Below are 12,561 nucleotides of genomic sequence, written 5' to 3' on the forward strand. Positions count from 1 at the left end.
TTTAAAAAGTGGTTATGATCGAAGGGCGATGATGTGAGGATGCGGCGCAAAACTTGTGCTGCCGACAGGATCAATAGTTAGTTAATCAAAGCCAAAACAGTGACCCAAAGTGGGCTGGGAGTGGCGCGAAATTTGAATCGCCGGAAGTGCAGTGCCACGTGACACACCATGTGAAGTACCATGTGATTGGTCCACGTGACCGAAAAGGTGGGAGAAGCCAACCCATGGCGCAAAATTTGAATGACCGAAATGAATACCGAGGTGGCACAATGGAGGCTTTGAAGTTAATCGAAATCTAATCAATAATAACAAATTATACAAAGGCCAGTAGTAAAAGAAGATGAATTGCAGTGCATTAGAGTGGTTAAGATGAATTAATTATAAATCAATGTGGATTAATCTGGTACAATCTGATTTAGTTATGCATTGGAATGAATTAAAGATGAATTGGAGTAAATCCATTCCTAATTAAATTAGTTAATTTAGAATTAAATTAATTATAGTGCCTTAAATGGATTAATTGCATCAAATGTGAACTGAGTGAAAATGAATTGTGAATTAAATACACATTAATTACAGAGTTGGGTGCATTAACTGTGGTTTAAGGTGAACTTGTGATTTGATTGTCAGACGCGATGTCACAATCAATATAGTGGCAAAGAGGAGCAACTAGAGGCAAAGAGGACCAATTAAAGGCGGCGAGGAGGCGTCAATGACTCCAGTGTGGTTTCTGCAGTGCCCTCTAACGTTTTTTTATACAAGGATCACATCTTCTCCGACCTACACATGGGGGCTGCTATACGGCTGCACTACAGCTGTGCACTTTCAATTCCAAGAGAGCAAGCCAGCCAAGCAGTGCACCCCTTGAACCGGGGGGGGGCAGACAAACCAAAGAGACCTGTGGTGGAGACGGACATCAGCACGGCTCGGCTGCGCTTCCGCATGATGAGCAAAAGGATTCAGCAAGTGAGACAAAGCCTCCCTCATGCTTTCTTTTCACGCAGTGCCAGAAATGTTTGGAATATCTGCTTAGAAATCACTTCAAGAAAATTACTATTTGCATCAAATAACAGTTTCCCTCTGGAAAGAGTCAGGGGGGGGACAGCAGCCTAGGGTAGTCTCCGATTGCAGGGCACCTTCCCAGCTCGACCCCTGGGGGGCCCAAGGAGGAAAGGCCTGCACGGGTGGAATGCGTGCTCCCAGAGGCCACCCACCTCTCCTCTCTTGCTCTCCAGCAGGGCAGAGAAGAAGGCTGCCTGGATGCCAATCGAGTCCAGGTAGTGGCGCCACATTTGCCTGCAACACACATCGCTCTCTGTAGCAACAACTCAGTGAGCACCACAACCAGATTCCATCAGTTACTCTCCCCTACATCAGAGCTTAGCAAGGAAAATTCAACCCCAACATACTGGCGTGGATTGAATCCTGCCAAACAATTTGTGCAAGTTAACAGCTTAACAAGTTAACAAGTTCACACTTTGTTAATTGCAGTAATATCTGGTGTGCTGCAGGGATCGGTTCTTGGTAACTTACGTTTTCTTATTAATATTAACAGCCTACATCCCACCCTCCTAGGTTCAATGAAACTTCTTGCTGATGATTGTGCAGTTTATCGTGTGATTAAGAATACTGCTTTGATACAAACTGACCTGGACACAATCTCCAGCTCATCTTTAAGGTCTCGTCGTTCTGTGCTTCCTTGTGTTCGTCGTCGTGTGACCTCAAGAAGCGCCCATGTTCGAGACACAATGGCGGCCAACAAGTGATGTCATTACACCACGGCTTTTAACCGGAAGGTAGTTTTGGAGGAGGCTCTTCACACCCACAGGCCCAACACGACCTCGGTGTGGACAAGAAGAAGGTGCACCGGTGGCAAAGCGAATGACCCAAGAGTGGGCGACACCACGAGGTGGAGAAGGATGTTGCAGACTTTGTCAGGAAGCAAAGGGAAAGTGCAATGCCCGTGACGATGGAGATAAGAGAGGCGAAGGCAAGGGAGATCACAAACGTTTGAGGCATCGCACGGAGGCCAGCAGGGGCTGGGTCACTCGTCTCATGATGCGTTCCGGGCTCAGCCTGCGGCGGCAGACTTCTGTGAGCCAAATCCTACCCCCTGACTTTAAGGAGAAGCTGGTGCCATTCCAGCACTTCGTTCTCAAGAACCGGCCGAAGAAGGAGTACAGACTGGGCCAAACCGGCAACGCTGCACACAGTCAATAAGAAGAGCGCCAAAACGGGTGAAAGTAAGAACTGCTGGGTGCGAGAAGCAACGTATTACTGTGATGCTGTGTTGCACGGCCGATGGGCAAAAACTGCCACCCTACATCATTTTTAAGCGCAGGACGCTTCCATCCAGAGAGGCTTTCCCTAAAAACGCCTTCGTGTGCGCTCGTGAGAATGGATGGAGGTGCGGTGCCCTTGTTGGAGATTGGGTGGAGACCGTTTGTCAACACTGTGCCACGGCCCTGTTGTTCAAGGAGTCACTCCTGGTTCATGACTCCTACCACGGGCACTTGACAGATGCTGTGAAGTCTGTGCTTTCGGAAGGCGGTATGGACATTGCGGTACCAATACCCGGAGGTCTGACGAGCCAGCTGCAACTGCTCAAAATGGCCATCAACAAGCCGTCTAAGAATAGGCTGCGGAAGCATTGCAAGGACGGGCTGACCCAGCAAGAACCCCAGCTCACAGCGACCGGGTGCATCAGGTGTGCAGCCAAGTGACGAACTGCGTTGCCACAGCATGGGACGAAATTCTGGCCAACACTGACTGTGCGGGCCTTCCGAAAGTGAGGCATCTCGAACGCACTGGGCGGAAGCACAGTTCGCTGTGGGAGGAAGCCAGCGACAAAGAGGACAGCGATGTCACTGAAGACGACAATGAGTGAGCATTGGGCGTGCTATGAGTGTCGCAAGCGTAATAAAATGCGTGTTCTAGTCCCAGTGAATGCTTTTTTTTCATTCGGTTTACATTCGAGGTAAACCTCTCAGCTTCAGTAAAGACAATGCAGAGAGCTGCAACAAGCCCAAATTGACATTCCTTTAAAAAATGGTTTTCTTTCTTCTGCACAATGCAACAGAGGAAGTGGCGCCAGCCGATGGTGGCTTCAAAGTGTACGCAGATCCCTTTCCTGCCAGCTTGCACATGTCGGCCAGGTGAAAGGCCTCTGCAATAAGTTGATGCAGTGCTAAATGTTAGAGCTGCTGCAAAAACAGGGATCCCAAGCTCAAGTTTGGAGGCGTGTGACGTCAACGCCTCAGCGACAAACCGTAGAAAGTCGAGGCCCCACCCACTCTGCCTGGCTCTGCTCGGCCAGATTGACCAGGTGGTGGCCATGGCCAGCTTTATTACGTCTTCACAATGACACAAGCGGTCCAAACGGAGGTCACTGTTGTGTCGTGATGCTTATGTCGCGCCTGTGGTTCGGCACCACTCACACGGAGCGCCACATTCGTGCCACAGGTCTGATGAGTGTGAAGCTACACTCTTGCATAAATTTAGCACAAGTGCTGCTGCAAATAAATTGCAGGAGCAGTATGCCCAGTTTAAAGTTCATCTTCCCCACGATTCAGCAAGCACATTATGCCCCAGAGCATGTCCCATAATGGCTATCCAGTGCATGGCCCCGTAGAAACAGATCTGTAATGTGCAAGCCTTACTTGCTCCACTGAGTGAAAACCCGTCTCTCTCTCTCTCGATGTGGGGAGGGGACTCCCAGGGACCCATGCATGTCGAGCAGAGAAAGACCAATTCTGCACATATGGGCAGTAGCTATTGCAGCGCAGTCCACAGTACAGCAGCGATTGCCTTCACGAAGTTAGCGCGCAGATCAGACGGGGTGCGGCAAGCCGTGTAGAAGTACAATTGCCAGCTGTGTGGCATCCGGCTGCAAGCGGTGACCCCTTCCATACAGTGAGGGACAGGCTTACATCATCTTACACATAAGCAGTCCTAAGTGTCTCTGCCTACTTTTTTTTTTTTAAGGCGAAAGCCTTTAATGGCTCATCCTTGTTAGGCAGTTACTGCGTAATTTCCTTTCCTCGAATACAATTTTCAGTTTCTTCATTCTCCCACTTCCTCCCTTCCTGTACCAGGTGGATGACAGAGAATTACCCGCCATTTCCTTTCCTCAAAAAGTGTTGCATTCAAAGGGCAAGGCATTGCGCCGAACGGGTGGTGGCGTTCTGTGGGCTCCCTGGCAGCGCTACAACACGCTGTCGCACTCCACTCCTAAAGGCGAAGATTAAGCGTCATTAATTGGCAGTTAATTAATGCACCAACAGAATGTGAAAGTGTAGTCGCTCACTTTACTTGTGGCAGCATTCATCGCTACATGCGCATCAACTGTGTAGCACAATGCAGCATTCGCGCTTTCGGCTTTATCCACTTTAGTCGCTAAAGTTCCTCGTAATTTTTCTCTGCTACGCAGAGTCAAGCCCACTTATAACAATACTGTTTATAACAATATATCGGATATAACAATGGTCAGTCATGGCACCATCAGCTTTGCCATGTGTTCTATGGTAAAATAAACTGCTTATAGCAATGCTGTCAAGGCACATTATTGGTTATAACAATTAAATCCGGTAATTGAGAGTGTCAACCATTACAGAAAAAAAAATAAGGAAATGTTGCAACCACACCAGCAAAACCTTGCTTCCACATCACTGCAGCGTAAAGAAGACGAGCACAAAGGAAGAAAACACTTACGACACGGACAAACGCTGCACTCACAACTGAATTTTATTTCGCCATCAATGGGAAATATAAAGATTCCGCTGCTAATGCGAGCGCAGGAAAGTACACATGCCATGAATAACAAAGATACATGATACATCAGATACATCTTATCGTGTGGCAGAGAAAAGATCACATTCCGCTTTGTACAAATGAATAGAGGTATCGCTTACACAAAATTCACCCTTTTTCTTTATATGGTACGCTTCTAGTAGTTCACGTGCAGTTTGATCTTTGCTTTTTCCTAGAATCTTTGCACCGTCAAAATGAGGCGAACAATCCTGGCAAGACCTGCAATGTTTTACTAAGTTAACATCTTCATCGTTCTTAAAATTCCTTTCATGCTCCCTCAATCGATCATTGACACATCTGCCAGACTGGCCGACATAGGCTTTTCCGCATGACAGTGGAATTTCATATACCACTCCTGACTGGCACTGTACATGGGGCGTGGTATGCTTTTTCCCGCATCCAGATTTTGTAGCCTCCTTACCGGAGATACGAGGGCACAGTTGGCCAAGCTTTTTCGGAGCCGAAAAAACGAGTGGCACCCCAAACCTATTCGCTACTTTTTTCAAGTTATGCGAGACTGCGTGCAGGTAGGGGGCAACTTCCGGACGCACAGTGCGCTCAACTTCCCTCGTCTTCGTGGACGTCGTGCTCTTCTTTACCTTTTTCAGGAGGGTTTCGGCAACAGCCGTCACGATCGACTGAGGGTAGCCCGAGTCCAATATTCGTGCCAATTGGCCGTCAAAGCTGGTCTGCATTTCATGTTCGCACGATTTATCTAGTGCAGATTCTAGGCATAAGTTCACAATGCTTCTCTTTATTATTTTAGAGTGTGCAGAATCATATGGTAAAAGTCGTTTTTGCACACGTGGAGAGTACCGCCAACACACGTGATCCCCACCGAACTTTAAACGAATATCTAAAAACTGTAGACATTTCTCTGTTTTTGGAACTTCGCAAGTGAAAGTCAATCCCTTTCCATGCTGTTTAAAAGCTGTGGAAAGGGATTGACTTCCATGCTGTGGAAAGGGATTGACTTTCACTTGCGAAGTTCCAAAAACAGAGAAATGTCTACAGTTTTTAGATATTCGTTTAAAGTTCGGTGGGGATCACGTGTGTTGGCGGTACTCTCCACGTGTGCAAAAACGACTTTTACCATATGATTCTGCACACTCTAAAATAATAAAGAGAAGCATTGTGAACTTATGCCTAGAATCTGCACTAGATAAATCGTGCGAACATGAAATGCAGACCAGCTTTGACGGCCAATTGGCACGAATATTGGACTCGGGCTACCCTCAGTCGATCGTGACGGCTGTTGCCGAAACCCTCCTGAAAAAGGTAAAGAAGAGCACGACGTCCACGAAGACGAGGGAAGTTGAGCGCACTGTGCGTCCGGAAGTTGCCCCCTACCTGCACGCAGTCTCGCATAACTTGAAAAAAGTAGCGAATAGGTTTGGGGTGCCACTCGTTTTTTCGGCTCCGAAAAAGCTTGGCCAACTGTGCCCTCGTATCTCCGGTAAGGAGGCTACAAAATCTGGATGCGGGAAAAAGCATACCACGCCCCATGTACAGTGCCAGTCAGGAGTGGTATATGAAATTCCACTGTCATGCGGAAAAGCCTATGTCGGCCAGTCTGGCAGATGTGTCAATGATCGATTGAGGGAGCATGAAAGGAATTTTAAGAACGATGAAGATGTTAACTTAGTAAAACATTGCAGGTCTTGCCAGGATTGTTCGCCTCATTTTGACGGTGCAAAGATTCTAGGAAAAAGCAAAGATCAAACTGCACGTGAACTACTAGAAGCGTACCATATAAAGAAAAAGGGTGAATTTTGTGTAAGCGATACCTCTATTCATTTGTACAAAGCGGAATGTGATCTTTTCTCTGCCACACGATAAGATGTATCTGATGTATCATGTATCTTTGTTATTCATGGCATGTGTACTTTCCTGCGCGCGCATTAGCAGCGGAATCTTTATATTTCCCATTGATGGCGAAATAAAATTCAGTTGTGAGTGCAGCGTTTGTCCGTGTCGTAAGTGTTTTCTTCCTTTGTGCTCGTCTTCTTTACGCTGCAGTGATGTGGAAGCAAAGTAACCAACTTGCCCAGAAGCTCGTTTTACTAAAAACCTTGCTTACAACACATAAGCGTGCGCATGTGGGGCTGACCAATGGACTAAGCTGGCGCAGCAACGCCACGAAAGCAAAAGAGGCAGGCATCATTGCGTCAGGAGAGCTGCTGCATTGGCTACGCACGCCATGCGTACCCCCAATCAGTCGGTGCAGTGCGCGTGCGTGCAGCCAGCGCGGTTTTTCTCTTGTCAGCTGTCACCGCACCCTTAGTTCTGCATGCTTCTTGAATTTCCCATAAGAATAGCTTCCAAAAAGCTGGCTTGATTCCTGTGACGTGGAGGTGCGCGAAGCTCCCGGTGGCGCAGTGATGGCGGTGCTTTGGTCATCGGTAACGGTGAACATTGTTCCAGTTCCCTGAAGTTCGAATTAACGAGCTCTTTTACAGGCATTAGAACAATCAAACCCCTCCGGATATTTACTGTGAATAAATGCTCTGAAGTTTGTCATCTTTTCTTTTTTTCGGCACAACCCTGTTATAACAATTATTGGTTATAACAATGGTATTTCCATGGCACTTGAATATTGTTATAAGTGGGCTTGACTAGTACCTTCTTCTCCGGATGTACAAAATTTGTTTTAGTAAAGCCGTAATGCAAAAACCATACCGTACGTACAGGCTACTTCACTCTTACAGTGAACACAGGAGTACGTGGCCGCGCTCTTTAGAGTGCCAGTGTGTCTGTCCCATCCGTACATGAAAGTGAAGCGGCAGACGATGCGAAGCACTGTCCCCCCGTACGTATGCCACTTCATTTTGTGTGGCCAGGCTTGAATAGGGGCAAATTGCACAGCAAATGCCTTGCAGCTGCTTAAGCGAGCTGGGGCCTGGAATCGGCCCCTCGCACCTTTCGCAGCCGCACCAATCTTCCCAAGCGCAGGATGGTGGTCTGCTGCAGCAGGGACTGGTTCACTGCCAGCAGAGCACCCTCAACCTCTGACAAAGCGGTGCAGGCAGCTGCTCCGCCAATGCATGGACGATAAGGCAGTTGCCTCAACTGCTCTTGCACGTCCTACTCGGTTTAACTCTACCTTAAAACCCTCCCTTTTATTTTTTTTTCTCTCATAAACATGGGAAAAAATGAAGGTGCACAGGGTGCAAATTATACGAGTACACAGTGTAAATGTTCTCAGCTTGTCTTTCAACAAATTTCAGTGGGAAATCGGTACTGTCTGCCTTGTCCCTCGTGTGCAGGGAGTCTCACCGCTGAGCTGGCGTGAGCAGGTCGGCCTTGTTGAGCAGCAGCAGGCTGCGCTTGTGTCCCCCGCTCGTCTCGGCCACGTACTGCACCAGGTCCTGGCACAGGAACAGCAGGGGGTTCCTCGCATCCACTATCTGCACCACCACATCACTGACACACCCACCCACCCATCCACTTTCTTAGGACAGTCTGCCAAGATGAATTTCATCAAGCAAATTGGCACAGCATGCGCACCAAAAGCATTTCCCCTCCATTCACCTAACCATGGAGACCTGGCACAAACATGGCTTCTCAGGCATTTCCACCATGTCTCTAGTGGCGCAAGGACAGTGACAATATCATGGTTACTACCTCCAAATACCCCTCTAACCCAACTCAAATACAAAGGCGGAAAGCATTCACACAGCACTCTTCCCTGCCCAGGCAAGTCATTCTTTTTCAGCCCCAGAGAACCAAGTTCACAAAGGCAGGCACATGCTCCACTCTTGCTGCAACAGGCTGCTGCACAACTTCCCTCTGGAGTGTTTAGCAATTCAACTCAACAGCGCTAACAGACCTCCACCTCTTTCAGGTGCAATTTGCTTTTCACCCACCGGCCAGGGAGTTTTCCCTCTAAGGGTTCTCAAACTGGGTTCCACCCAGGCTGCCCCCTCTTCCCCTTTTGGGTGCACTTCTGACAACAGGCATGAGCAAAGTAACACGCACTTTTGTCAACACTCATCTCAGAGCATTACTTCCTGTTAGCTTGTTCCTCAGTTTCGTGCCTTCTGCACCACAGACCTTGGCAGCATGCATACCAGTAACAGCATTGCGGGTTTAAGGTGTGACGGGAGCGCCACGGGCAGCGTGTGGCATCCTCTGTCCTTGGTCCACTGCTGTTTCTATTAACGACTTACCAACACATCTAACATGTAACATGTTTGCCGAAAATGGCATCATCCATCACACAATGACTGACATGTCTCATCAAGCAGCTCTGCAAACTAATCTTAATGTCGTTCATGGCCGGTGCAACCGATGGCTCACGAAGCTAAATACTGACAAATGCAAACCTGTCTCCTTCCATCGCCGCCAACAGCCCCTCGTTTTTAACTACGCTATCCTCAAATCTGCTATTGAACTTTTACAATCTCACAATGCGTAACCTTAAGCAGTGATCTTTCCTGGTGCACTCATATCACTAACATCATATCATCAGCAAACCAATCTCTGGGATTTCTGAAACGTCACCTACGTCATGCTCCACCACATGTAAAACTACTCGCCTATAAGTCACTCATCCGGTCTAGGCCGTAATATGCATCTCCTATCTGGAATCCCCATCAAACTTATCTTGCTAACACTCTTGAAGCTTTGCAAAATTGCGCTGTAAGATTCATTCACTTTAACTACTCTTTCAACACCAGCATAACAGCATTAAAACTTCAGTTTGAACTCTTGAACCTAAGCACTTGTCGTCACATAGCTAGCCTTTGCCTGTTCCATAAGATTCATTAAAACTTCCTGTTGGGCGAGTTGGTAGCTCATCTTGAAGTAGAAATGTTATAGCACAAACAAAGACACGGACAAGAGAGACGAAACACACACACAAGCGCTAACTGTCAACTGAATTTATTCGTAAAGGTATTATTGGTAAAAGTTTATTGGTAAAAGTAAAGACAAGACAGTGCGGATAAGCCTAGAAGCCTACCACATACAGAAACTTGGCAGCGAGTGCATCAATGAACAATCCTTAGCCCCAATCTTCGCTCGCACTAACACATTTAAATATAGTTTTTTCCCCTGCACGATCACTAAATGGAATTCTTTACCACGCAACATTTTTAAAAGCAAAGATTTTGTGAAAGGACTAGAAAGCCATATTTTGCATACTTAACATATCCTGTTTTCCTTCCAAAAGAGTTATTTGTCATGCATTTTGAATTCTTACCATACATGAGATGTGTTGTTGCCATTTATTACCCAATATTAGTTTTATCATATACAGTAATCCCTCGTTATAACGAAGTCAGCGGGACGGCGAAAAAATTCGTTATAAGCGATAATTCGATATAAGCGACCGCTCAAAAAAAGCTAAAACAGTCGAGATTTAATTGCACCACAACTGCGAGGAAGCTGGTGGGTGACGCCGCGCGGCGTCCGCCAGCTGCGGCGGTTGCTAGGCAACGGCTCAAGGTCAGTCTCTCTGCCTCCTCGGAGCACTGCCACAGCGAAAGGCTGGCAGGCCACGGCTGGTCTCGGCGCGCGCGAGCGAGCGAGCACGTCGAGACCAGCCATGGGCAGGCCGGCCCGGTGGGCCCCGCTCAAAGGAGCACGCCCTACGTCATCATGACGCTGTGGCTCTACGCGCTCGCGTTGGCCCCCGCTACTCGTCGAAGCGTTTGCCGCGGGCGGCCCGTCGTTGACATGACGCAGCCGGCGAGCTGCGATCGGACGCTGCGACGCCTTCGCAACTTCGCGCCGCGGTGAATCGCGCTCGCTTTTCACACATGTCCCCCGCCGTAACAACAAAATTCAGTGACCCTACCACGCATTTAGACCGTTTGTCTCGTCGAATGGCGCGAATCGAGCATGACCGGCCACTTTTCAGCATCCAAGACACCGCGGTTTTCTGGAATCGCAAAGCGCTAGGAAAACTTTATTTTCTTGTGGATTCTGTCACGGGGAGCACTAGGAATGCGCTTCCAACTGAGATTAACGGTTCGGGCGCGCTGCACCATGGAATTTGGCCTCGCTGAGCACGGGACACTCGGCACTCTCTTGGCGCCCATTACCAGGCAGGTCATCGATTGTGGTTTTGGCACTTTTGTGGCCTGTTCTATGCCTGCATGAGTCTAATTCGTCGGCGGTATTAATTTGACAGTGCATGCACAAAGGGTCGCTGCCACGGCGGCGATTCTTACACTCGGCGGCGGCGATGCCTCCGCTTGCCACTTCGCTCTAAGCGGGTTAAGCTCTTTGTGCGCTTCGAGTAATGCGGCTTAAAATGCATGTGTTTGGGTCGGGACCGGAATAAATTTCGAATAAAACGATATTTTGAGTAAAGCGATTTCGTTATAACGAGGGATTACTGTAGTTGTTTTTAAGAAATGTGTTGTTTCCCATGTGTTCTTTCTCGCATTGTATATGTTCTTCTTCTTGTGTCCTAAATTTGTATGCCCATCCTGCTTGGGCCAAAACATTGGCCAGCAGTATATGTAAATAAATAAATAAATAAAAAATCTCTGTTCCGGGCTGAGATTGACTATTTTAATGCCGCTGCCCGTTGATTAGATGGAAGATAAACGGAAGTGTGATGCCCTTGCCTACCCGCGCATGCACTCGCGATTTGATGGCTCTGACACAACCCTTGTTTTTGTTTTTTGTCATCTTTTCTGTCACGACCCTTCGGCCTATAAAAGGTGTGGCTTTCGACGAATAAATTCAGTTGACAGTTAGCGCTTGTGTGTGTGTTTTGTCTCTGTCGTCCGTGTCTTTTTTTTTTGAGCTATAACATTTCTACTTCAAGTTCCATAAGATATTTCACAGTTCGCTTAATCATACCCCATACCTAGCACCAGCTTAACACATATCCCACAGCACTATGCATCCATTTTATGTTGCTTGTCCGCTCACTAGAAGCACTACTTTTTCTGGCTCATTTTTTCCCCGAACAGCTATCATGTGGAACGGCCTTCCCCACGTCATTACTGACATCACCTGCCCATCGACGTTTGTGACGAGTGTTCCTCCTCACAGTCAAATATTATAATCTCACCAATGGTATGTAACCCACCCCATATGTAATACCCCGAAAGGGGTCTCTAAGGTAATGAAACAAAATGAAACTCGTACGGCTTGCCTCAGAAAGCGTGCTTTTTGCAGCTTGTGTTCCTCATGAATCCTTTTGGTTGCACCAACGTTGGACACAAGTTCTCGGCCATGTCGCATTCCCTGCCACACCTGCCGTGTTCGAGAGCAAACTCCCAGCCGTGTGGCTGTCAAGGTGCTTGCCTAGTAAAACACGTTGCGGGGCCAGTTGGTGATGCATTTTCTTCTCTTCGAAATTAAACAGAGCGCTAACTTTTCAGACGAATACACAGATAGACATGATAGACGGCACCCGTCCTGTCATGTGTATCTGTGTATTCGTCCGAAAAGTTGGTGCTGTTTAAACTTGAAGAAAAGAAAGGTGCTTGCCATCGTGCTGAAATTGCAATGCTCGGCAGCAGCACATGAAAGCCACAACTACAATGAACTAACACACTATCACTACTCCTGTGCCTTTTGACAGCCACAAAAAGCTGGAGCTGGTCATTCCGATGCTGATATGGATAGTGGGAACTTGTGGTGGAGGAAAAAGTTAATGATGACGATGATGAGCTGTGGCCTTGGGCGCCATCCGTAGGTGGCACCTGGAAGCTCCTGTGTGTGTGCACGGCCTCTGCAATCAAGCACACCATTGCTTGCAGCCAGAGCTGATTGCAGAGGCCACAATGT

At 47.8% G+C, this 12,561-nt stretch overlaps 1 protein-coding gene across 1 annotated transcript in view; it reads right to left on the reverse strand.

Annotated features, from left to right (window-relative positions):
- Nucleotides 1-12,561, reverse strand: part of LOC149324520 (large subunit GTPase 1 homolog) — a 63,983-nt gene that overhangs the window by 30,934 nt on the left and 20,488 nt on the right. The window contains exons 6-7 of the mRNA XM_089565459.1: nt 8,086-8,232; nt 1,215-1,296 (exon numbers count right to left, since the gene is read on the reverse strand). Coding sequence (XP_089421585.1) covers nt 1,215-1,296; nt 8,086-8,232 — 229 coding nt within the window. The remainder of the gene's footprint in view (nt 1-1,214; nt 1,297-8,085; nt 8,233-12,561) is intronic.

This window comes from Amblyomma mixtum, unplaced genomic scaffold (genome assembly GCF_055824585.1).
Source record: "Amblyomma mixtum isolate Tamu unplaced genomic scaffold, ASM5582458v1 scaffold_27, whole genome shotgun sequence".
NCBI classification, from domain to species: domain Eukaryota; kingdom Metazoa; phylum Arthropoda; class Arachnida; order Ixodida; family Ixodidae; genus Amblyomma; species Amblyomma mixtum.